Genomic DNA, 27126 nt, shown 5'->3' with positions numbered 1-27126 from the left:
GGTCTCTTTCTCCATGCAGCAAATGACAGAACAAGAGGACACAGTCCTAAGCTGCACCAAGGGAAATACAGGTTGGATATTAGGCTTTTATGGAAAGAGTGACAAAGTACTGGGATGGTCTGACAAGGGAAGTGGTGGAGTCACTATCCCTGGATGTCTTTAAAAAAAAAAAAACTGGATGTAGCATTCCGTGCCATGGTTATTTGAGGTGTTATGCATGGGTTGGCCTCGATGATCCTGAAGGTCTTTTCCAACCTTGTTATTCTGTGTGATTCTGTGATTTTAACCCAATTTTACAAGCAGTGGTTCACTCTCAGTGTAGAAAACTAAACAGATTGCATATTTCCCTACAAATGGCAGGAGTTCTGAAACATGCTCCACATACACCTTGCCCACCAACAGGATACGAAGGGATGCCACACATGGCTATGACAGTACTGCTTTTTGTACTCAGCACAGCATCTTTCTGTTTTCATGTGGCAAAGCGGCCTCCTGCTGAATCAGTTTTGTTTCCTTTACACATAAAGGTGTATGTAAGGAAAGGTTTATTTCCTGAACCATAATTACTGACACTCCAGAGGTGCCAACTGTCTCCATACAGCCGTATCAGACCATGAATGCATAGGGATTTTTATTTCCACCCCATATGCAGCATTTATACATCAGAAAAACAAAATATCAGAACTTTCCAAGAACTACTGTAAACAGGGTATCCCAAACAGAGAGAAAAGCAAGATGTTAGCAGTGTACTGTATCAAATGACAATGACAAGTACATGACCTCGTGCATGATAGGAAGACTATCAAGCATAGAGGTTTAGTTCCACTCCGTCATAAACTATTCAAGAAATTCATACCATTTCAAGTCCCTCTCATCAACCTTTACACTTTCAGCCCCATTCACTCTAATTCCTGAAAGCCATTTGGAAAATTCATGAGACAGACCCAATTACTGACGTCAGGAACATAAATGCACTCAAGCTCTCATGATTTTCTTTACTGATACACTCAGCAGGAACAGCTGCACAAAGCCAGCAGATAAGTGAAATGGGAGCCAATTTTAGATGGGATGTTAGTGGCCCTAGTGGTAAAGGAAAGCATCCTCCCAGGCAGTGCTACCATCAGCTGATTCCATGCAACCTTGATAAAGCCTTAAGCTCCTCCTGGACTCTGCATGAGAAGAGATTCTAATCTCACCAGGTTTACCACAAGTTGGCTAGATACTTACCTGACAAAATGTAAGGAATGCTAATTTTCTGTCCACACCAGAAAAAAACTGCTTCTTCAGCAGCAAAAGTGATATAAACACATTACACCAGAACTGGAGTAATATTTTATTAGCCAAACCCTGGTTTCCAACTCAGATGAAAGGTCCTATTTTTCAAGACTTATTTCTTGACCTTTGATCTTGTGACAATATGAGTAGAAACACTGTGAAAAGCCACTTACTGCAAAAAGTATTCCCAGTTAAGCTTTACATCTATATTTTGAGCAATTTATCTTTCAATGCTCCTTCATTACTTTTTCTAGCACCCAGATACTTAGGAAATTTGGATGTCAGCCAAGGAAATTTCTGCTCAAGAGGATCAGAATAACTTGAAACACAACCATGCTGGAATTTAAAACATCTAGTTTATTCAGTGAAGACTTCATCATGGCAAGAAGAATCCCTGCTCCTCTTATCCTAATTCTAGAGAGACAATAATCCTCAAGAATTAATCAATGTTCTGTTCATAAAACCCAAACTGGAGATGTCTTAGGAATGCCCTATGACCATGGAGTGCAGTCATGGCTTATTTTTTTACCCCATAAAATGCAGATTCAGTCGATGTTCAGATCCACCCAAGCCCTTAGCACAAAATTCATAGAAGCTCTCACCTAAATAGACATAAACCTTTTCACTTTTTCAGCTTTATCAAGTAGAAAAATGCTTTGGTATTATGCACGTAAATGTAAAACAAAAGTAATAAATGGATAAAAGGTCCAGCCTTGTTTCTTCTCAGATTCAGATAAGTAAAAGAGAGTGAAAGTGGGGTGCAGATTTCTCATATCTGGTCAAAAAAGCACTTGAGAGATAAAGAGTGCATCCAAAAATAACATCTGAACTTTACAGGCAGGCTTATTTTGAAAGCTCAGTGGCCATTAAGACTACTAGGATCCAAGATGAAGATTGTTTGTTGGTTCAAGGAGCTCTGGCTGGCACACTGTGAGACAAAACAATAAAATGTTTTCTGTATTATTCTCTGGGCTTTGTGCCTGTTGGCCTGCAGAGTCCCTTGCACAGCCCCAGGCTGATGGAGGCCAGTGGCAGCAGGCTGGCTGGCTGCCACTCCTGCCTGGGACAACAGGGACTGTGCCCATCACAGCCACAGATGCCCCCAGCTCCCTCCTACCTGTGCTGGGACAGAGATCTCAGCTCAAAATAATGAAAATCTGAAGGGGGAGAGGAGAGGCAGGAAGGGAATGGAGACCCTGTTCATATTTTCTGACAATGAAATTGCTAACTTTCAACAGTCTTACCCCAGAAAATCCTTTTGTAAACTGCTTTAACAAGAGCAAGACACGGTACAAGACAGAAGATTCCAGGCTTTTTTTGGGGAGGCTTCCCACTTTGTTTTCCTGCCACCTCTCTCAGGACAGGATTAGTACTTTGGAAGCAGCTGTCTAGTTTCAATTTCAAAGCCAGGGCTTGTTATCATAACACCAACATGCTGATGTCTCGTTGTTATCCTCCTCCTAGATGAATGAATGAGCTTTTATGAGCAAGATGGCAGGTGACACTTCCCTGGGGCAGATGTCCCAGTGTGCTTCCAGTTTCACAGAGCAGCACTGAGGCCTACCAAGTGCTGGCAGCTGGGTACAGAGACTGCCACGTGGAACACTGCTGGGAGCTGAGGCACTTTGGATAAATTGCTCACAGTCACAGAGAACATCAATTCCATTCCAACTCCTTCCTTCCTCACAGGTGTGCTAGTTTCAGACAGAAATTAAAATCCAGTGAGTGAACACAAGCCACACATTTTGAGTGAGGTAATAAGACATCTATCTTGGTGGAAAGAGAGCATACAATCAACAAGGCAGGGTTCTGCACCTAAAAACTGGTGTGGTTATTTACAGTATCCGGGATCTGCCCTCTAACTGAAGACACAGGCAGGTGATTAAGAGGCATTAAAGTGAAAAGAAAAATCTGGCTTCAATTTAATAGGAGCTTCAAATAAAAATAAGAGGTGTCTGAAGTTGACCTGTGTGACTATTCTTCCCTCCCCTCTGACCAAAACAGCTCTGAAAAGTAGGCCACAGCAAAAAGAGGCTACAGTTTCAAAAGGTGAGTGCCTAAAGCTACATATATGCAGCTATTTTCATGCACTTTTAACTGGGTGGCCTGATTTTGAGAAGCTCTAAGTATGCACTGCTCCAACAATGTACATGCTCCATAATGTCCAAAACTCCCAGCCCTGACTATCTGCTTTGGTGTTGAATTGTAGATGCAGTTTTCTACTCAACAACACATCCACACTTTCTGTTAGAACAATACCTCCACAGCTTGGCACAGAGGCTTGCTGTATGGGAGTGGTGTTTGTACACCTGGAGAAGAGTTTCTGCCCAAAGCAATGTGCCATCTGGGCAGGCAGAGGAGTGCCAGGATGCACAGGGGTGACACTCCATGTCCAAAATCACACAGCAAGGCAGAACCAGCACCAAGCAGAAAACCCCAAGCCCCAAATCAAATGCCTTACTCATTTCATCATACTGAGCTTGCCCCACAGTAACAAAAGATACATGCAGATGTGAGAGGAGCATTTCTAAGACAGAAGAATCTGATAAAAAGAAATCCAGGGAATAGAGAAGGATACTGTGATCTGTTCTGTAATATCCCTCAAAATGAGAAAGAAGCATACACAGCAGCAACTGCATCTCATATAATAGTAAACAATCAAAAATAAATGATTTTGATTACATGCAGGATGAAAATATTGAAGCTAAAGGGCTGCATACTGTTTAGAGTGTCCTGAGGAAATAACTCCCATGCTTCAAAAGCAACTGCTAGGAAGAGAGAAATTAAGGAGTTGCAGCTCAGCTTATGCAGGAGTTCTCCTTTTTAGGAGAGCTCCATAAGGACTATTGTCTGTACAAATTTTAGACTTCTAGCTAAATTTAAGAACAACAAAATTTTGAAACAATGGAAGAAAAAGCCAGGAGCAAGTGGTTAAAGAAATTAACTTCAGGGTCTGCAAGTTCAAATGTTATCAGAGAAACCAGTAAGTCACTTGAGACAGAAGAGGAAGCTGAGCAGATGGGAACACTAACTAGATAGCATACTGAGTCAGTAGCATGTTCACTTCACTTTTCATTTAAGTTCCTTCAATTTGGATTGTTACTTGTAAGATACATAGGGAAATTCAAAAGCTTTCAATCTTTAAACAAAAAATGTAATATGAAAAGCTTAGTTAGTGACCAAAGTGATCACCCATTACCATCTTAAGCATAATTTTAAGTGTCCAATTTTGAATTTCAAACCTGAAGGATCACAACTTTTCAACACACATCAGAAAATTTAGTTATTTTCATTAAGTTAGAGCTTTTAAAAGGCTGACACAGTTCCAACCATACAATACCCTGTTAAAAATGAAGTTGTTACTAAATAATGCTCCTAATCTTTCACCAGACATCACTGCAACTGATCAAGAGCTCTTTTATGTAAGAAGCAATTCTTTAGAGATAGGTAAACAAAGCAATACAACTGCTGAGATACCAACTGTGACACCAAAAAAATCTATTCAGTGATTCATTTCAACATACACCTGACAGCTATACAGGACACTAGCTGGAATGCAACCTTTATTTTTTCAAATCTTTTTTTTTAAAGATTCAGTAGTATGGGTTGCCGAATAACTAGCTCTTTTAGAGCTTGCACTCAAAATAATGGAGACCAGGAAAAAGAGGAAGTCACAGCTCCAGCCAGACTATTGATTCCAAAATAGAATTCATTAAAATCAATGTTAAAATATCTCTTAAAGCTATTTTTTCCCAGAAGAGAGTCCTACTTCCTTCCAAGGGAGATACCCCTGTCCATACTGAGTAAAGCAACATCCCTGCAAATCACGTCAGGACTGCTAGGAGCATGCTAGCACGCCAGATTCAAGGTGCATCCTGGAGCAGGTTGCTCAGAGAGGTTATGCAGTCTCCATCTGTGGAGAAACACAAAAACCCAACTGGACATGGACCTGAGGAAGCTGCTGTAGAGATTCTGCTTGGAACAGGGACTTGGACTGCGTGTTCTCAAGAGGCCTTTTCCAACTTCAGTGACTGGGCCAGTCTATGAACCTTCTATTTCCACAAGGAGTGAGTGGTTGCTGTGTCAGACTAGGACATGGAAAGCTCTGGCTCTACCCCAGGCTTTCCCTCAGACCACTGGTACAACTGTGGCCCAGCTCTCCTGCACCTCAGTTTCTTCAGCAGCCACAGACTGGCAGCAGAGACAAGGAGTGCCTCAGCCACAAAGTGTCCCAGCAACCATTCCCAGGAGGCTGGATCAAAGTACTTATCACTCAGACACTGGACTCCATGAAGAGCAGGATACAGGACTTTTAGAAAGCCTAACAATGTCCACACACCCAGTCTAGACATTTCAAGTAGGGATTCCCTTTTTCAGGAAGCATGGAGAATTCTCTGGCAAAAGGACAGTGACTTGGACATCTGAAAAATAATTAGAGTTAAAATTAAACTGTTTATAGACCATGGGGCCCTACTGCTGTAGAATGCAGTCACCTCAGCAGAGCACATAGTGACCCTCTCTTTAATCTAACTGGTGCAAATCTTTAGTTGTCCTAAGGTCTACAGAGTTAAAATAAATCTTCAGTGTAAACCGAGGATCATAAATAAAGACTATACTTCATTTATAGTTACTTAAAAACATAATTGAAATAGAGGCAATAATCACTGAAATCCAAAACTGATCTGTAAATAAAAACTGAATTTTCTTTTGAAAGACTTTGAATAGCAGAAGGCTTCTCCTTGCATATAAACTCAACCCTCCTGAATTTACAGCACTCCTTCAGAAGAGACAATCCCTTGCAGTGAACTTAACCCATCACATTAATTTTGTATCCTGTGATAAAAAAGGCTCTCTAGTTACAGCTACAGACTAGGATATTATTTTCTTAGTAGTTACTTCCATAATGAAATTCCAGAACGATAAAGATGTGGCTCCTAAGAGTTCCTGGTATTAACAGATGTACTGCTTCTTGTCTGGGTTTTCTGAATGCTCAAGGCCTTGGGATATAAGATAGTAGCTGCAACAGAGAAAACATAACTTAGCAGATGAAAACAAGGAAGGGGAGAAAAACCCACAGCACTGCCTAGAGTGGTGTAACTTTTCTGTTACTGCAGATCATCATGTGCAGGAATACAGAGGCTGATCTACTTAGGCCTGAACAAGAAGTTAGACAATTATTCATCTCTCCTGGGATTTCCCTTGCTAAATGCAGAGTTGGTTCAAGGTCTTGGTCATGATATTTCTGATTACGAGCCAGAAATAGGACTGGGGAGGAAAGTGCTGGGGGTAGGGGGACAGAGGGTCAGGGAAATAATGGTTACCAAACACTGCAGCAGCCAGTGACAACAGCTTAGGCCATTCCTTACTTCATTCCTCAGCTTTGTTAACAGCTTCTTTTTGAACTGTCAGTTTTACCTGAATTCAAATTTCCTTTTTCTTTTTCCTCCTTAAGGACTTATTTATTTTTCTCATCAGTTTGACCAAAGCAGGCTGAAATATGCGGAAGACAAACTACTTTCAAAAACTGGATATCCTCCCAAACATATTGTTCTCACAGGGATGACAATACTACTGATAGCAATTTAAGAAAAAGAAGAAAAACCCAAACTCTACTGAATCTCTCTGCTGTTAGAACAAAATCCCAGTCACTCCCTCAGTGCACAGGTTTCCCTCACAAACAGCAACAGCTACTCCAAAACAAAATCATTCTGAATTAATTGAGGATTTTCTCCCTAAGAGATTCCAAAAGACAAGAGGGAGTGCTGTGAATTATTACTCTTATTTCTACATAAGAATGGTGCCAGTGTGGCCAGGCAGGTTATATGCAAATAATATGTCCATAAATCCACAACTATAAAAATACAAAATGCTGAGCTTCTTACCTGCCCATCAAGACAGTGATAACACAATCTCAGTGGCATTTCCAATAACATCCCATTAGAAAATAGTTCAGAAATGCAATTTCCCCCCATTACAGTCATCTAACATATGAAAGAGTTACTTCACAGCTATTCTAGATTTAAATTCAAAAGCCAATAAATGTTTCAAGAACATGACAGCAGCAGAAGTAAAATGGGAATGAAAGACTAATTTAACCCAACAGCTGCAATGGTTAAAATGAGAAGGTAACAGAACTATTCAGGTTGAAAAGGCATGACTCCTAACATAGAATACAACTCAAATGATACCAGTTAAGGGCAATAGTTTATGTCAGGTAACAAGCCAGCACCAGACATGCATTTATGTTCCTCCAACAATTAGCTTGTGCAATAGGCTTCCAGTACTTCTCAAAGATCTTAACCCTAGTTACACTTTAATTTCTTTTGATCCTTCCAAAACCAATTTTTCTTTCTCCCTCAGTTTCAGGCCTCAGGATTCTTACTACAAGCTGCTGAGTTTGTACAGTCATTTCAATTTACCAGCACACAACAAGAAGACAATGTTTTCCAGAAGATTTCTGAGAGTGCTCACTGTGGTAAATATGCTCCCCATTAAATCCACATCGTATTTTTAATCAGTTACAAACCTCCTTCTTGTATATGGAAAAAGAAGAGCACAGGATTCCAGAGGGCAATCCTGTGACACAGGAATGCTTCAGTGTTTGTGCTCCCATGGAGAGACAATGGAAAGGGCACAAAACCACTACTTCAAACTTCACATCCAGCCTCCAGAAGGAAGCTATTTTCTTCTCTAGTCACAACAAGAGCCTCCAGGAGCACAGATATTGGCCTACCTTGCATGTATGCCTCTATTCGCCGGATGAGCTCGTACGACTTGGATCGATCCAGGAGTGTACGGATAGCCGGGAGAGGGTCTAGGATAATGGTCTCTGGATGAGCATCAATGTACTCCTGCAAAACAATATACAGGGGGAAAAATGGCATTAAGTTGGCTGAAGAGAGTAGAAAAATAATGACAAGAGAAAATAATGGGGAAGAGAATATATAACGTTAAAAGTCCAGCTTCTCTTCAAGGGGAGCCAATGGACTTTGGCAACACAAAAAGTCCCCAGACAGTCAAAACACTGACACTTGAATCAAACACAAACATGACAGCTAACTGGTTTAGATGGCAAATTTCTCCTCTAGACTCCATCAGGAGCAAAACCTCTCCTGCAACCACATTAGCTCACAAGGGAGCCAGTGGCAAAGTGCCACAGTAAGAACTGACAGCAAGACTGAGAAAAGCCATTAGGAGAAGAAAGATGGCACACAGCTATCTTGGGGTCAGCCTTGCATTCAATTACTGCATGCGAACATCACAACTATCTGAACTAGGCTCAGAAATACATCTGTGTTCTTTTATGTTGTTTTTATTGCTGTCTTCTAGCGGGGCTGAAGACAGTGTTAAGGGCTGAATGATAAGGGCCGAAATTATTTTTGGCAGAGCTGAAGAGATTGCTGCTTCACTGTATCTTCATTGCTTGCTACTTCTCTATGCTCATACTCTCCTTTTCTGACTACAAGAACAAAGTAATGTTAATGACCTCATGGATCTTCAGCTTGGGAACTCAATTCCCTGTTCACTGAGGTCATGACTGCACTACTGCATCTTGGCCAGGAACACAGACACAGCTGCCAGGTATCAGCCTTGCAAACCCAACAAAACTCCCTTCTGTTTCTTAGAAGCTGAATTCCTTCATCATCAACCTGGCTCTATAAAGTCAGTGGGAAACACATCTATCTTACTCTACTCAAAATCAGACAAATATATCCAAAGTTAGCATCTCTCTTTGTTTCACCCAACTTCCCAAAGCCATCCTAATGTTTCCACTTACTTTTTTAAACCCATTAATGCAAAAGCTCCTACAATTAATAGACTTCCATGAAGTTCTACTTCATTTAAATAGATTTTTCCAAGAAGCAAACATACTACAAAAGATACTCAGAGTATGATGAGATGGCCTCAGGAGATGCACTTTGCTGGAGAGAAAAGAATGGCATAATCTATTCCCTGAAAGTGATTTTGTTCCAGATACTACCTGGGGATGCAGAACCTGTTGCTTCCTGGTGACTACATAGTCTGAACTGATGGCTGCTGAAAGGAGATTATTAATTTGAGGATGAGAGGATCCAGCATTGGGGTCTAATGAACCTACTGCACCACCCCCAAGACACAAGCAGCTTTCCTTCACAGGGCACAAGGCACCCCTCAGTGGCAATACTTGTGTCTGACATATTTAGTAACCCCTGAAGAACACAAAGAATGAACTCCCCAAAGACGTTCAACCTTGCTGCCTCATGGGAAAAGGAAGGGACAGCCTTTCACACAGCTGGTCATCAAGACTGCCAAATCTAGCTGCTGTCTCACCCTTGCAATACAGCCTGGATGAAAAGCCTCATCAGCTCAGTGGAGCAGAAGGTGGGTTCATTTCCAGTCACTAAACCCCAGAACATGCAGTTTTCATCAGTCTTCTGTCCACTAGTACTTCCACAGTCTAAAGCAGAGCAATCAGCTTTCAAATACAGATGAGATTTTTATTCTTTTCAGAGCTAAAGTATCTTATTACCTAATGCCTCTTAAACACCCACACATGTCTATGCATACGTGCCCTTTTATGCAGCAGCTAAAACACCCTGTGGAGCTAGCATGATCCAGTGACTAGGGCATTAGCTTGAACTTGCTGATAGTGAAACTGTACTTGAGTATCTCAACATCTCCAGAGTGTAACAAGGCAGCTTTTAGTCCCTCTGTGCCTCCATTTAAAAGACAGGGAGTTACCACACTGTCTTTCCCAGCACACTGGGAGGATGAGCTCCTTACAGAGAGCCCATACTCTGATGGGGGAGGAAGCAAGCACAGCACCCAGACTAACATGTGACAGCTCTGAAAGGTGGCTCAGCAGAGCTCTGACAGCAAACCTCCTGATGTGTGTACGAGCTCTTCCTTTTACACTGTGGTGACCACCTGTCTGCCTTGACCAGTCTCTGGTTCCACCTTGACTTCAAGCTCCCTGGACTTCCATCCTAGCCCAGCCCCTCCTGTGCATGTACTGATCATTCCCCTTCCATACACATTCCTCCTGCCTGTGGACTCTTGCCTTTTCTGCCCTCCCAGGATGGAATGATTTTCTGTCTCTCAGCTCCTTGTGTACCTTCCTGAATCTTCCTCATTCTCATCATCATTGAGAACTATCCTTGCTTCCCCAGGACTTATGTATTCTACTTGTTAATTTGAGTTATGTTACTCTAATTATTTCCAGAGGGAGCCTGTCTTTTTTATGTTTTCTGCAAGGGGACTTCACAGTGCTTTATTTCTAATGGTAATAGCCCTAAACCAGACTTAAAGATCATCCAAGCACTAAGCTTGCCACAGCATAACAAAGTTTACCAGGAATAAGGAACAAGCTCAAGGCCATTCTACACCAGTCAACATGTCAAGAGAGATGAGCATCTAAGTTGACTTTCCAGTGACTTATTTCTCATCCTGTTGCCCTAAGGAGCCTCCAAAAAGCTCTGTAAGGCAAACAAGAAATAACTGATGAAGATGAGGGAGGTGGGAGCTGTTTTCCAAAAGCCATTTAGAGTCTGAAGAACTTTAACAAATTACTCTTATGTCAAGAAGAACTGCATGAATACAAGGCAACAGCCCCTTCAAACACACACCAAAGGCTTTTGAGCAGATCAGCTTTCTTTACAAAACAATGAAATTTCTCAGCATTAAATCTATGTCAGGTACTATTCTCCAACTCTTCTCCATTTCCAGGCCTAGGAACTTGGACAGCCAGAAAGCACAGGAACAGCAAAAGAGCAATGAAGATCTGTGTCATCTAAGGCAAGACCTCGAACTTGAAGTGTCTCCTTGAGCTCATCTGGGGATGAGCCACACATGTCTCCTTTTAACTGAATCCAGAAACAGCCTCTTTTCAAAGAGACTCTCAATGCAGAACAAGGTCAGTGTATTTGTATGTATCCTTTCTGCTTGAACACAGCTAGAGATGAACTGCTGAAGCTATGCAGGGGCTTCCAGCTTCCCCTTGGGCCTTTAGGCTGCCAGCACTTTCCCAGTCTCCCACACCTCTCACCAGTACATCAACACAAGCAAAAGGAAGTTTCAATATCCATGCACAGAAAACTACTTTAAATAAGTAATTAAAAGATCTGAACCTTACACCAATTGTCTACAACAGGAAATTACAATAAGAAAAGTCAATTTTGTTAGTTTCACAGGAACAATTATGGCAGCTGATGTGAAATATTTTATAAACTTTGATTCTTTACTAGAAACTGTTGCACATATCATGTACTACAAGCACACTCAGTTTTCAAAGCCATATACTTTGTCTAGAAGGCAGGAACTGAGGTAGTTTGGTTTTCTCTCTTACCAAGAAGGCAGAACTGCAGCACCACTAAGTGACCTGTGAAGATCACCTGAGAGACTGGAGAACTCTTGATGTAGCCCAAGTAACAGCACTCTTCCCACAGCACAGAGGGGCTCCACTACCAGAAATACAGATCTGCATAAACATGTCGGGTTTCTGCCTAATTATTTTGAAAGCAGATGAGCTACTATAGACATGAACTTGAAAATTAAGCAGTTGAAGAAGGTAAAGAGAAACGCTGAAGCCAAGAGAGCACAGCACAACCTTTCAACTTTGAACCTTCATGTCTTCTCTCGTCCTTCCTGGAAAACAACTCTGCTCTCTACTTTGGTGGATTTACTGAAGACTGATATCCAACAGCAGATTCCAACCACCCAGGCAATGTGGAAGATATTTAGACTTTCCAACAATAGATTGAAAAGGATCTGTCCTTCGGCTGCAGTTCAGCTTGACCCAGACATCCTCTATATTTTCCTCTTTCTAATCTTTGACATAATAAAAGCAAACAAGAACAAACAAGGAATTTTAGCAGATCCTCCTTTGTTTGTATTCCAGGCCTGGTGTTAAGTCATGCTTTGTACCAGCCCTATTACTGGCAGAAGGCCAACAATGAAACATGAAATCAGAAAGAGACCAAATATTTCATGTTCCCATTAAATACCTCTGGATATAATCCAGCAATTAAAAAAAAATATTTTCCTTGAGAAACCTGTGTATAGATGAGGATACAACTGCTTGTCATTTTACCCCAAAAGGTAGCTAATGATTTTTTTTAATATTTTAACAAAACGTTGATACAGTATCTACTGCAAATAATAGGTCATTAGATGATAAGAGACTCACTGGTTCGTTGACTTGCTTTTATTACTAAGTAATAAAACTTATATAATGTTTTGTTTTATATTAAACAAAGTTCCATTAAAAATATTCCAGAAGAAAACAAGTAAGAAAAAGAAACAATAATGCCATTTGGATTTGTGTTTTCCCACATACAGAAACATGACAATGACTGCTTGTAAAAACATGTCAACATTTTCCAAGGGAGAAAGAGATGTAAACACAAGCTTGTCTAAAGCATTTGAATCAGATTTAGATTTAAAGGCTCCTTTTAGTTGTCTTAGGCTGTGATGGTCTCTTTTCAAAAACACCTCCTTCCAAAAGGAAAGGTGAAGGTGTATTGGGTCTTCAGTAAATGCTCACCTCGAAACTGTTTGTCTCTAAAGCTAAAAGATTTCTGCAGCGGTTAGGAGGAAAGAAGGGTGTGGCAAGGGGAAGGGGGAAATTATCTTCTCTGTTACATCTCTATTCTCTGTATGTATCAAAGAAACTTTCTGAGTATTCAGCTGTCCTGTGAAGCCTTCAGAAGTCCTTTGTTCCTTCATCTTGCATATCCTACCCACGGAAGCTATCCTAACCCCTAGCACTTGAATGACAAATTTTTTGTTAATTTTGCTGTTTGCGAGGCTCTTCCAATAATTTAAGACATCATTATTTTTCAAATGCATAAAACACAGGTATTGGCCTGTGAATTCAGGTGTAAATACACCATTTCAATTTTGTATCAACCTGTCCCTCCAATTAGGAAAGAATTACTAAGACGTAGTAGTTTCCTTTTTGCTTGCCTCGTCTCAGCTGAGAAGTCCCCTACCTCCTTCCCTTCCAAAATATCTCCCTCATTTTCCCTCCTTTTAGTCTCAAACCCTTCTAAGAAAGCTTCTCAATCAAGATTAGAAGAGACCATCCTGGGCAACTCCAGAGTGGGAGAGTCAAGAGTTGAAGGGCAGTAGGGGAGGAAATATTTTAAATTTTCATCAACCTGATAGCAAAAGACTAGGCATAAAAACTGTGTCTGATCTGTCTTTTTAAGTAGGCTAATACAAAGAGAACCTGCTCAGAAAAAGCTTTGAAAGACAAATTAATAACCCTATTGATTTTCCATCACTGGAGCCATCATTTTGAACGCAATATGAAGCTGCAATGAATGAAGCCACTCAAGCCCCTGTACAGCTATGACAGGGAGCTGCTCAGAGAGCATTTTGCTCTAATGAAAGACTAACAAAGATTCCCCAATGTCTTACAGGAGCCAAAACATACTCAGTTTTCAAATCCATATCCTTTGTCTAGAAAGTAGGAACTGGGGTAGCTGGTTTTCTTCCTTAGCAAGACGGCAGGACTGTAGCACCAGTAAGTGAAAGGCACCCTGGGGACTCTGCCTCTTCACCTGACCTCCTCCATGTACCTCTGGTCAAGAAGGAACCACTGAGGACTTTAACCAATTCTCAGAGTTAACTAATTACCTGTGTTCAATCGGTCCAGCCCTGTGTTACAGTGGGTAGGAAGGGAGATTGACCATCATCTCTACAAATACTCCTCATCCCCCAAAATAAGGACTTTAGTGTCTTAAAAAGCAAATAACAGTATTTCTCCACTTTTCATCTCGTGCACTACACTAGGTGCTGCATGCAGTCTTTGTTTTGGCTTTGGATAAGATCACCAGGCACTCATCACTGATTTTCAGGGCAGTGGAGAACAGCTGCACCCACCAGCATTCTCCTGAGAAACTGCACTCCATACCACATCCAACCAGCACAAAGACCTCAAACAGCTCAGCCCTAAAGGTTTTCTGGGGCTAAAAATGCCACTGTCAACAGGCAACTCCTCCATACCATTTTCATTCTCCTGTCATTTTTTTCCAAGGCAATTGGAAACAGTCAGAAAATGGCATGCCAAGAGGCTTCCTGTTCTATTAGCACTCTCTGCCAGACCCTACAAGGGCTCATCGCAGACTCCAGAGAGCAGGGACACAGAGTCATGTAAACATGAAGTCAGTTTCCTCCTCAGCTCTTTGCAGATTAGATGGTCAAGGCCTCTATAACATAGATCTGAAAAAAGTCATTCTTAAAAAGGTCATAAATGTAGTCTGGCAGATCATTCCTCCTCCTGTGGTCAAGGATCCCCTGCTCTCTGCTTCCTGGAAGACTGCTTTATGGAGCCAACAGTAAGACTGCTGCCAGGTATCATCTTGCTGTCACATTTATATTCAATAGCAGGAAAAAAAGCATAATGAATTTTGCACTGTTTGGTCTGGTTAAGATCATCACAACTTTTTCAGTCAACTTTGTCAACAATAAGGGAACCACACTATTTCCACTTGTGTGTAGGTGCCAGAAATACCACAGTGCTTATATAACACCTCACTCATACAAACAGCTTTCTTGCAAGGGGACATTTTTCATTTTCTAGGTCACTCATTGATTTTAAGAGCCCAAAACAACAACCCTATACCACACACTTTAGTATAAAGTATTCTTAAAATTTCTTCTTCCTATGGAATATGCTTCTCTTAATTTCTAATGATTTTCAGTATCTTAAAAGTAATACAGGACAGATGGAGACAGGCAGCAATTTACAGATAGTTTCTGCCCTGGAGATGAAACTACATGAGAGTAAACTCTAAAAACACATTTTGGCATGTAATTCAACACAGAAGGGCCTGTGCTCTGCACCACTGGTTCCTGGTTATGTTTTACTGCTGTGGGAGCTTCCTGCATGCCAGTGATGTGGCACAATTCAGTCTCCTGCAGAAGCAAAAGCTTAAGGCCTTATTTTATTGGAGAGAGGATATAATTCAGATGTCTGCTCACAGGGGCCCTACCCTCTATCTCATCCTGTCTTCCAAAATAAAAAAGTTTGGAAGGCACTGGCACTGGGAGAGAATCTTTTAAGACACTTCTTGGGGAAAACAGTTCTCTGTACCACACATCCTGCATATTTCTGACCTTCAATGTAAAGTTGAGGGGAAAAAAAAAACATATAACAGGATTTTCAGCAATGGAGGACAGAGTCACTCACAGTAATCCTGATGTTGCAGAAATTAGCATTCCAGGAACTGGGAAGACTAGACAGAGCTGGGTCAAAGTAATTCAGCAGCTTCTGTCATGGAGGGATGCAAACACATGTTCCTCTTTGTGAGCAGCACTAATACTCTTGAAATGACGTAAGAACATTTGGTGGGAAACCAGTTCTAACTAACCATACTGATACAAAACAAAACCTTCCCAAGGTGCAAATCCATTTTAAACTGACAAAACCACTTTTGCTGGGCTATCAGCAGCAAGTCAACAGTGTGCCAGACAGCTCTTTTCACCAAACTCCGACAAACTGCACTGTAATCAGACTGAATTTGCTGCACCAAAATCATGCTGCTGCTTGAAATGCAGAAAGAACCACTTACCTGGAACCTCTGAACCAACTCCAGTGACTGGCTGTCATTCTGGTCTGCTTCAAGGATTACATCTGTCAGTTTATGTATGATCACATCCAAAGGGCCCTGATCTTCAATGGGTTTGGTGAGGTCAAGCTGAAAAAAACAGAGAGAAACATTTCATTAATATATGGGGGATCCAAGCTCTTGTCCCTGCCACCATCCAAGGTGCTGCTGCCACACAGATATCATTTACTTTACATAGTGCCTTTGTTTTGGTATGTTATCCAAATCTCTGAGAATTTACACATCACTGAATGTCAGAAAACTTTACTCAGACACTTATTTCTCAGGAGTGTAGCTCTAATTCCATGAAAAACAGCAAAGTCATCAGCAAGTACCCTACATCCAAACATCTCCCTGTGCTTCTCCACCCTAAACCAACATATGGCTCTTCAGTTCAGTTTTCTGGTATGGTCACACAGCTTTCTGGTACATTCACATACATGCAAAAGGAATGAGCCAACAAGGAGTAACACCACTAATAAAAGGAAGGTCTGCTGTGCCCACTGGGATTGCACAAAACAGCATCCAGGAGAGGAATAAAGGTAACACAAAAGCAAGTGAGTTGGGAGCTATGGAAATTCATCTCTTACTGAGACAGCTATTTAGCTGCTACCAGGACGGGTGCAGCTCCCAGACAACTCCCAGTAGCAGACTTTGGCAGTTAGCTGGGTAGGAGACAAAGATTTGGGGTGAGTGTGCAGAAAGTCTGCTCCAGACAGCACAGAAAGGCATGAAAACAGTGGCAATGTGTTAGAGGGCTTGGTCCCACTACCAAAACAGGGTTCAAGAGCAGAGGAGCCACCTGCACTGGAAAAGGGTTGAGGAATTCTCTCTTGATGAAATATCAATGCAAAGAAGCTTACTGGACCTGTATGAGATGCATGCAAGGATCCTAAGAGAGCTGGCCAGTGTTATTGTGAGGGCTTGGATTTATCAGGACATAAATCAAAACTATGGAGATTACAACTAAATCAGGCAAAAAAAAAAAATCTAGCACAAGGGCAGTCTGGTTGCAGCAGAGTCCCACAGAGGTGGCAGGATCTCCATTTGTCAAGATGTTCAATACCTGAGTGGACAAAGCCCTAAGCAAGTTAGCCTAAATTTAATGCCAAATCTGCTTTGATGACAATGATGCGTTGCAGACCCCCAAGATGCTCACAGGACTTGATGATCCCATGAAGCTGCTCACCAGATTTAAGATTAGTTCAGTGAAAGTCAGAACTGGCTCATGTTCAACACACCAGGCTGCTCACAGCACAAAAGCTGTGAGAGTCAATTCAACCAGTTGTGAGACCTACTGCATCAATGACAACTTAACCTTGTAAATGCCAAACCAGGAACATCTTTGAGAGGAAAGATGGATGTGTGCTCACTAAAGTTAGCATCTGATTTTATCTGCATGATCCCTTCTATTCCTGCTTTCTTTTGTATTCAGCTTTGGTGAAGAAGGGGGTGAGAGGCACAGGAGGGAGAGGAGTACTGGGCTGCTGCTGCTGCTGTTTTCTGTCTCATTAGCTTGAGTTTTGTCCTACTAAAATTTCCCACCCTACAGAAATGGCCCTGCTTTGAATTGAGGAGTGAGTGCCTTAAAGAAGGTAAAGCTATAAGACAGGATCAAATGAAGAAAACCAAACCAGCAGAGATCTATCAGCCTTATATTAATTTGCTAGTTGCTAATGTAATCAATCCACAGAGCTGAATTACTTGTCTTGTGTAGGCACTCTTATCTGGGCGAGGCTTCCCTGAGCAGAATAACTGAAGGTACCTGTGGCACAAAAACAAATTGAAAGACTGCCAGTTCCTCCCTCAGAGACCACCCTTGCTTGCCCATTACTGTATGCTCCTAGTAACAGTTTTGGGTTGGGGCTCTCTGAAGTCCTAATGCAGATTCCAATCCAGCTGGAGAACACAGTGTGTGTCTCTCTTCCAAGGAGACAAACAGAGGCACTGCTCACAGGTGGGCAGCCACTCCTACAAGCCAAGAGACCAGCAGGACAGACAGTGTGGATGCTCAGGGATGGGTAAGCTGTGGCCAGGTGAGGCAGGCCACAGGAGGTCTGGCTGCCCTGACATATTTTCACTCTCACAAGAAGTGCAGCACAAGGGCCAGGGGACAGCCTAAGTATCTGCAAAATGAAGTGAACTGCAGCTTGGCTAAACAACATGGAAGGAGATAATCAACTTCTTCAAGCAAGTTCCAGAAAAATCAGTTAATATCCTTAAAAGAAATCTCAGATGACTAAACTGCTGCTTCTGATTTTTTTCCATCTGCCTATCACATCTGGAAGGAAACAGCAAAACAAAGAGTCCATTTAACTAGGTCAGAAAGTTCACGGTTGCCAAGGTACTAAATTCTGAATTAATCCATTTTCTGGACTTGCAGTTTGAAAAGCAGTAAGCAGCAAGCAAGCATTTGAGATTGGTTACCCCTCTACATTCTTCCTGAACTTTCAGCTCAATCTGCACAGAAACATTCAGAAAACAAGAACAGTCCTCCCTTTCAGCCTTGACCCAAGAATAGAAGTAAGCCTTCAAGGCAAATCCAGGCATTTCCAGCACAGTGTTTTCCACAAGCACAAGACATCTGGGCAAGATAACTTCCTCACAACAGTTGTGCCAGCTTAACACAACAGGTATATTTTGAGAACAGAACCAAATGCAGGTACTTTGCACACTGGAAAGCATTAAAAGGCTCCTCCTAACACTGTTTTGCTTCCTCCCCACTAGTAAAGCAATGTTTGAAATGACAGCATGATAAAGCAGCTTCTCTGGAAGGAAGTTCAGTGACCACTTCAATTGCCTCAAAAAGGACAGCAGGTACATTTTAACCACAAAAACCTTCAAATTTTGATCCAGTATTTTGTGGATTGGATGATCAAACCATTTGCAAGAATAAGTTCTCTGTGTTTAGAGCCATGCTGTAGAAAGCAAATATTCCTGGCCTGTGTGGAATTTGGAAGAGATCCACCTTCCTTTTATGCACTAAGAAAAAAAAGTAGAAGGAAAAAAATTATTTGAGAAGGTAAAAAGAAGCCTTTTCAAAGTGGGAGTATCAAACCCAAAAAGAAGTCAGTGAAAGCAAAGTGCAAAATTTCTGATGGCCCTCTGCTGAGACCAACACTGATTCATTGTTTGTCATCAGCTGGAATTTGAGCTCTCCTACTTCCCTTCCCTTTCAGCATCTCTCTGAATGATCTCTGCATTTGACATGGTGACCCAAAGGTTTGTTATTGCAAAGAACCTACACCATAGCAACAGAAGCGAGAGAAAAGATTTATCAGCACCAGCTTGAAAAACCAGAGATATATCTATGGTGCCTTTTCTTCTGTGAGGTAGGCTTTAGCCTGCAGCATACTCTGCTTGCCCTTCTTTATGTTAAAAAACCAATCCCAGCCAGGTATTGGTTTAATGGCATTGTCACTTATCACCAAAACCCAGCAAAACTCAGGTGCATGACATGGAAGAGAACATCAATGCTGTACACAGGAAATAAACAAGCCATATATTTGACATGGATGGGTGCACTGTCTCTGGGTAAAAAACTGCCTGGAAGGCCAGGCCCAGAGAGTGCTGGAGAATGGAGATAAATCTGCAGGGCAGCTGGTCACACCTGGTGCTCACCAGGGCTCAGGGCTGCTCAATGTCATTAGCAATGATCTGGACAAGGGCATCAAGTGAACCCTCAGTGAGTTTGCAATTCAAACCAAGCTGGGCAGGAGTGTTGATCTACTGGAGGGTAGAAAGGCTCTGCAGGGGGATCTGGACAGGCTGGATCCATGGGCTGAGACCCAACTGTATCAGGTCACCAAAGCCAAGTGCCAGGTCCTGCCCTTGGGTCACTCACAGCAACCCCACACAGCACTACAGGCTGGGACAGAGGGGCTGCAAAGCTGCCTGGTGCAAAAGGAGCTGGGGGTGCCCTCTGACAGCAGCTGAACATGAGCCAGCTGTGCCCAGGGGGCCAAGAAGGCCAATGGCATCCTGGCCTGTGCCAGCAATGGTGTGGCCAGCAGGACCAGGGCACGGATTGTCCCCCTGTACTCAGCATTGGTGAGGCCACACCTCAAATGCTGTGTTCATTTCTGGGTCCCTCATGACAAGAAAGTCATTGAGGTGTTGAAACATTTCCAGAGAAGGGCAACAGAGCTGGGGAAGGGTCCAGAACATGCTTCTGATGAGGAGTGGCTGAGGGGCTGTTTAGCCTGGGAAAAGGAGGCTAAGGAGGGACCATATTGCTCTCTACAATCACCTGAAAGGAGGCTGTAGCCAGGGGGGAGTTGGTTCTTCTCCCAAGTAACAGTAATAAGACATGGGGAAATGTCCTAAAATTGCACTAGGGGATATTTAGATTGGATACACTGAAAGAAGTCCATCATTAGAACAGGTTACCCCAGGAAGTGGCAGAGTCACCATCCCTGGAGATGTTTAAAAGACATGTAAATGTGGCACTTAGGGATCTGGTTTATTGGTGGACTTGGCAGTGCTGGGTTAACAGCTGGACTTGATCCAACCTAAATGATTACATGGTTCTGTATGCCTTTCCAGGTCTTTCAAACCCATATATGGAAGAAACCAAGCAGTAGATAAATGCCCTTTATCATAGCTGGCTGCAGCCAGCCTGCCCACCTTTTAATAGAAGGATGGGCTGGAAGTTACAAAACACTCCAAGCTTAGAAATCACAGTCTCTCCCACAGGCTTCCCAGAGAACCCACTGGAGAGCAAGTTACAGGCACGCAGAGCTCTGTCTGCCCTCCTCTCCCCTCCATTCTTCCTCTGTCCTCCAGGAACACACAGCCAGGACATTATCCAAATCATTATAGAGAAGGGCAAAAAATGTTTATTTCCATTAAGTATAATTTGTTTAAAGTTTTGGGGTTGTTTTTCTCCAGAACCCTGGCAATCCATCTGTATTGCAGGGACAGGGTGAGTGCCTGGCAGAGTGCCATGGCTCTCCACTGGTCCCAACTGCAATCCCACACAAATGCATTTCTGGAAGCTGTGTTTAAAAATAAAACTATGTCCAAGTGGAGAAAATCTGGATTTGTTCACTCAGGGGAAAAAACCCAAGCCAAACAACTACAAATGCTGGATTTAGGAAGAAGAAATATAATTTATAATAAAGATTAAAAATAGTTGTGTATTTTTTGTTTTATTCAGTGTTTCCAGTCCATGGTATAATCAGCTGTATTTCAGAATCTGCCTGATCAGGATTTGTGACTTTGATTTTTTTTTTAAAGCTCTTCTTCCAAAATAGTTTTAGGATTAGCATTCATATGAAATGAAGTTTTAATACCAACCTGTATTTATATTCTTTTATCTGAACCAGATAGCAATATCCACATCCCTGAGCAATGTAGAGTCTACATTTCTATTTATCCTAATTTTTCTCTTATTATATTTTCATTAAAAATTAGGACCCATACAGCTATTCTTCAAACATTTTGCTCCCATTCTCCAACCCACTACCAAACTCCACTCAACCGGATGCTGCTCTGAGTTCTTGCTATGTTTTGATTTGATGTGCTACTAGGACTGGGGTGCTCTAGGATGTGCATCCTTTGAACAAGAGTGCACATCCCTTCACAGCAGCCTGTCACGCTGCAGGTAGAAAATGTTCATGAAACTTTCAGCCAAAGGAGGTAAATAAAGGTAGAAGGTAAACTAGAAATCTAAGCCTTCTCAATAGGCAGCATCAAATCATCAGACATTAACTTGATAAAATGCCACAGAAGGGAAAGAATCCATTCAGCTTTCTGGTTGGTTCAACCAGTCAATGCTCTCTGCTACACATTTCACCAGTCACAGTCCAAAAGTCCCTTTGTGGCAATCTAACCCCTCTCCTCCCTGTGGACTGGACATACAACTTCAGCCTGACCTGACTTCTTTGTTCCTTAATTCCTCCTTAATTATTCTTGTATATGGAATTTTCTACACAAATCTACTGTATTCTGCTATTCAAATGCTCAAGGTAAGGCTCTGTTGGTCCCACAACATGTGGTGTTTATTTCAGTCTTAATTCAGCTTCTTAAACTCCACTGCATGAAAACCTTCAGGATTTTCACTCTCATCTTCCACTCCTGGGGCTATTTTTTACCCTGTATTTTCATCACATACATTTATATCAAAAGGCTTGTAAAATAAAGCTTTTCAAATTCTTCTCTCAACCCCAGCCCCAGTGTTTACCTGTGCCGTGCATCAATGCTGGGCAAGTCATAATGAAAAAAAGTCACAAGCTCAGATGAGAAAGCAAATCTTCACAAAGCTGAACCCTGACAGCTGATCTATTGGTGGACATTGTTCTCTCCCAAAAAATTTGAAGAAAGCATCTAAAAATATCTTAAGCACTTTGGAGAGGGAAGGGAAGCAGCAAAAATCAATACTGTCAAATTCACTGTTTCACCCCACTGTAAAAACAAAACAAAAATACAGATGATATTCTAATTACAGGTGAGAATGTGTTTGCTTTTGAAAGAAAGTGGAAAAATTTCCTGGTAGAAATCAGGAAAACAGTTGTGCATGTCCATCTATACATGTAAGACCTACTTGTGCACAGCAACAGAATGGCACAGAAACCTGACTGCTCTTGGGACAAACCAAGGGAAATCCATAAGAATGAATAAGACCAGCACATGCTTCTTTCATGAATTAAATCATTCAGGAGCAGTTCCCTCCTGCCCTGTCACTCCAGGGACTATACACTTTAAAAAGCAGCTGTCAGGTCTGTGCAGCACAAAACTGACACAAATGACTCCCTGGCAAAGCATGGAAGGTAGCAAAGACATTATGGTACCTGGCATTTTCAGCAGTATGCAGGCTCCCATAGTTCCTAAAATATCCATGTATTGTAACTAAATAAATATTTGTATATTTAGGAGATTGTCTCCTCATCTCTCTTTCTGAGAAAAAAAGTTGTCTGAGCTTTCATCATGCCCAGATAGTGCAAAAGTATTCAGCACTTGCTGCTACTGCTCACGAGGCCAAAGGATACCAAAGGGGAACATGAACTCCCCTAGGCAACAAACCCAGCTCTGTCCCATTGCAAAGAGCAAACAAAGGCTGTAAATAAAGAGCAAAAAGTACACCAGGAGGTGCTGCTTTGTCTCTCCACACCCCTTGCCCAGCATGAACCTGCACATCCTGTTGCAGCAGCGGCAATCTGAGGAAGGAAATCCGCTGTGGTGAGGAGACCTCCCCCACGCTGACAACAGGAGAGGGCAGCACAGCAGCACCGGCACCCCCTGACAGGGCAACTCTCCCCCAGGCCCGAAGGAAACACCTTGGAAATACCCTGCACCTTCCTCCTGGTCTCTCTGAAATGAGCTCACCCTTCTACCACTGCAGGGCACTCGGGTTATCTGCTGTTCCTCTGGCCACCTCCTCTAGCACCACCAAAGGAGAAGGAAAGCATGGCCCACACTGTGATAGGTCATGCAGACTCTCAGGCAAATATCAGTGACATCCCAGGCATCAAGACATGCCTAAAGGTGAGGAGCAGCATAACACAGCCTGTGAAGCTGGGTTTCCATTTTCCCAAGTACTGAAACTTTAACACCAGAGAAGATTCTGGGTTTAAGAGATGGTTTCTTTGTGTTCTCTTGCATTCTTGTGTTTACTTCGCATTCTGCTGGGCACAAGTTGCCAGAGAGTATGTGCAAGCTGCACATTTTCAGGAGTAGCACATAACTGTTCCCCTGGAAGCTTGGCACTATGTCTGAAACATCTGGGAAGTTCTCACTTCTAGCTGTATTCTAGATTAAATGAAGGCAAAGGAAGCTCGTAGGGTTTTTTACACTACATATACAGACACCATTTATGGATCACTTCCCCAACTACTACACAAACTGACAGTTCTTGTACATTCAAGGCTCGTCCCAAGTTATGCAATCCCCCAGGACCCTGGTGAGCATCACCTCTCCCCAGCTTCCTCTGCCCCCTCCCACAATAGCCAAGAGTGAGCCAGCACTGCTCTGGCCTGTACAGTAACACTCGATAAGTTACTGCACCCCACTTACTCAAACCTCTCCCACTGCTCCCCTGATCTCTGTCCTTACTCCTCTCACCCTGGTATAGAGGGTCAGTGGTATATTTCCACTCAGCATCATCCTCCTGTCAGCACTAAGTTTTGCCCCTTTGCTTCTTTAAAAGCAAGACAAGAAATCCCATGTTTGGGTCATGGCTAAAGCTCTTCACAGAAACCATTTTCAGCCTTTCTATTTTACTCAGGACTGGAATGTTGTTACTAGAACAACTTTGTTTTAGACTTAAGAGCCCAACACACACACACAAAAATAAATTCTACCAATTAAAGTTTAACAGCTTGGTTTATGACCTGTACAATACCTTGGCAGTTGCAGAAAGTTCTTTCCAGAACTTGCCAAGATGTGGGAATGGCTGTTTCTGAGCATGATATTAAACTGAGAGCTCATGTCCCACTAGGACTGGACTGCAGGGAGCAGATTTTTGTAGGCAAATGGTTAAGCAGCTCAGTCTTACTCAGGGATGGTTTGAAAGGCAATTGCTGATTTTCAGCAGTGCAGGAGAAATAATCAATGTTACCCAAATCCAGAAAAGCCTCTTGCCAAGGGTGTCTCCTGAGGTCACCAAGGCTCCTGTGGATTAAGAAGGGCAGCAGAACAAATCCACAGATTAGCAGAGGAGAAAAGTTGAACAGAAAATGTGTGACATGGGAGGATTAGTGCTTCAAAGAATGAAAGCAAGTTATAGAGAAAGAACACAGGAGAATGAGCATTCAGCATAACCTGCCTTGCTTTAACTCCTGGAACTGTCAAAAAAGCAATGTTCAGTGCACCAGATTAAAATGCTGTAGAGGAAATCTCAGTAGTGGAAGGTCTGGGAAAATTGCTACATGGTTCATAGAATCTCTTGCTTGCTTCTGGAATGGCAAATCAGACCCAGAAACCCTTCTTCTTTTTACTTTACATGGCAGAATTTTAATAATTTCTTGAGTGAGCTGGGTCAGCTGTAGCCCAGTTATTGAGCTGACAGCTCAATCAACCCTGCAGGAGAGCAGAGGAGGAGTGGAATGGAGACACCATCCATGGAGAACACTCCAGCTAATCTAGAATACAGAAATATTGCAGCATTACAGCCAGTATAGCACAGGTAAGCATAGGGAGGGGCACAAGAGAAGTGAAGCTTTACTTCTCTAATGCTTTCAACCTTAACTATATCACCATACATGGAATCAAAACATCAAGACCTTACAGTACTACAAATACTTTTGTTTTTTAACAACTACTGGATACAGAAAATGTTAAGATGAAGGAAGCATATTCTGAAAGTTTCTCTTGAAGTAACACAAACATGGACTGCCTAACTTCCTTCCTTTTGATCATGGGATTAGATAAGTAGAAAAGCTGATACATAAGAAACACCCCCCAGAAAGCCTGTCTACGACCCTTTATCCTAAGGGCTGACAAAGCTCAGCTCTGGGCTTACACCACACAGATCAGGCTCAGCTTTTGGATAATTCTTCAGCAGCACCTGTCAAACATCAAGAGCAGTCAGAGCTCCTGTGTGTGCAGCTGTACTTCCCATGAAACTGCCAATGTCTCTGCTGTGCTTCTGCTGTGATTCTCCTTTCACCAAAGCTTCCCATCTGGCACAGCCAGGCTGCCAGAACCCTCTTCATTTCTGTTAGCTACTAGCCCCCAGAGAGTTGTATTTCTAGGTGCATTTTCCTTTCTCAAGAGACTCTGGATGAGGCCAAGTTGTAAGGAAATGTAGGTAGCACCCAAAGTACATTTAAACAAGTCTGCTCATCACTTTGCTGAATTTATCTGCTCTTTATTGTGTACTAGGAAATTTAAATACATGTGAAGGGAGCAATAGCTGTCCAAGTAGAAAGTTTTCATGGTCTTTATTCACCCCCTGCCTAAACTAACTAGGATCCCTTCTGAAAAACAAACCAAAATTGAAACATACTTCTCTTAAAAAAAAAAATCCTTCTTCTTCCAAACACATTTTTACAGTGCTGCTCATGACCACTGAATAGCTAGCAATGCTTGTGCAATTGCAAATGACAGAGGAGGAAGAGGAGGGAGAAGTACACTGGAATAAGACAGGGAAGAAACACAAAAGCTTTAGAAGACTTAGCCTAAAGGGAAAATAAAAACAAATAAGGTTGCTCTTAAACATAGAGAAGGCCATGCTTAGGCTGACCTATATCATATCCCCATGCTGCATGAGCAGAAATCAGAAGAGAGATCATGAAGAGATTGAAGAGATATGGCATTCCCTTCCATTCTGTTCCAGCAAGTATTATTTATGGAAGAATGAAGTTGCCTTTCAATTACAAAGCATTACTTCAAAGGAAACCACTGCTCCCAGTGAGACATGATGAAACCACCCCTTCCAAGGGTGAATTTAAAGGCATTTGAAATGGTCTGAAATGAGCACAGCTGCAAAGGTGAAACAGCTCATCATTTCCCAAATGGAGGAAGAAGGGCACAGGTGGAGATTACAACCATCCCTCACTGGTGCTGCACTGCTAGAAGGTATCTGAGAAAGGAGCAGAAAATGAAGCCAGGAGAAGGTGGCTGGGACACAGGCAGTGCTCTAACTGGAGCCTCATTTGGTCTGACTCACTGCATCAGCAAACACCCTGGCACAGAGGTTGTGATCAATAGTTAATGGCCAAAAGTTTGTTTTGCAACAACTGCAAAACACATTTGCTTTTTACTTTCTACCATGTCTGATGAAGTCTTCACAAGTGGTCCATGGCTCAGCCACACACCAGACACTTTTTCCCACTCAGGTGAACAGTCTCCCAATGCAGCACCTGCCCAACACATATGGAGACCAATAGGCCAGGCAGAACATTTTAAGTAAAATTCCTTTTAAATGAGAATGATAAAAGGTCTTGCTTTTGCTGTGCTGAGATTGTATGACAATCCCTCTGAGGTTATAGCCCAGCTATTCTGAAGCAGGAAAACTAACAAAAAATTTAGTAATACAAAGAATACTGCATCAAGCTGTGTTAGTTTAAATTACAAGACAAAATGGTATACAATTCAAGCAGATTTATAACTTCAGGATGACAAATGTATAAAGAAAGTAATTAGTAAAGACTGCTGAGTTGTGAAAAGCTCCAGGATCTCATAATAAAGGATGCTTAGCATTTTTTGCCAGCATGACAAAGGGCAAAACATATTTTGGGAATACCCAAAAAAGAAGAAAAATTGGGATCTCCATGTAGCAAGTGTAGGGTTAATATCAAAGACAATACAGAAACAACCA

General features: G+C 42.1%; 1 protein-coding gene across 2 annotated transcripts in view; it reads right to left on the bottom strand.

Moving 5' to 3' along the window:
• ITPK1 (inositol-tetrakisphosphate 1-kinase) overlaps positions 1-27126 on the bottom strand; it is a 140966-nt gene that overhangs the window by 55355 nt on the left and 58485 nt on the right. For both annotated transcript variants that reach the window (XM_064713673.1, XM_064713672.1), the window contains exons 4-5: positions 15831-15956; positions 8009-8126 (exon numbers count right to left, since the gene is read on the bottom strand). In XM_064713673.1, the coding sequence (XP_064569743.1) occupies positions 8009-8126; positions 15831-15956 (244 nt within the window). The remainder of the gene's footprint in view (positions 1-8008; positions 8127-15830; positions 15957-27126) is intronic.

The sequence above is a fragment of the Zonotrichia leucophrys genome, chromosome 5 (genome assembly GCF_028769735.1).
Source record: "Zonotrichia leucophrys gambelii isolate GWCS_2022_RI chromosome 5, RI_Zleu_2.0, whole genome shotgun sequence".
In the NCBI taxonomy this organism is placed as follows: Eukaryota; Metazoa; Chordata; class Aves; order Passeriformes; family Passerellidae; genus Zonotrichia; species Zonotrichia leucophrys.
Note: the sequence above shows the minus strand (reverse complement) of the source record. Positions and strands in the feature narration are given on the sequence as shown.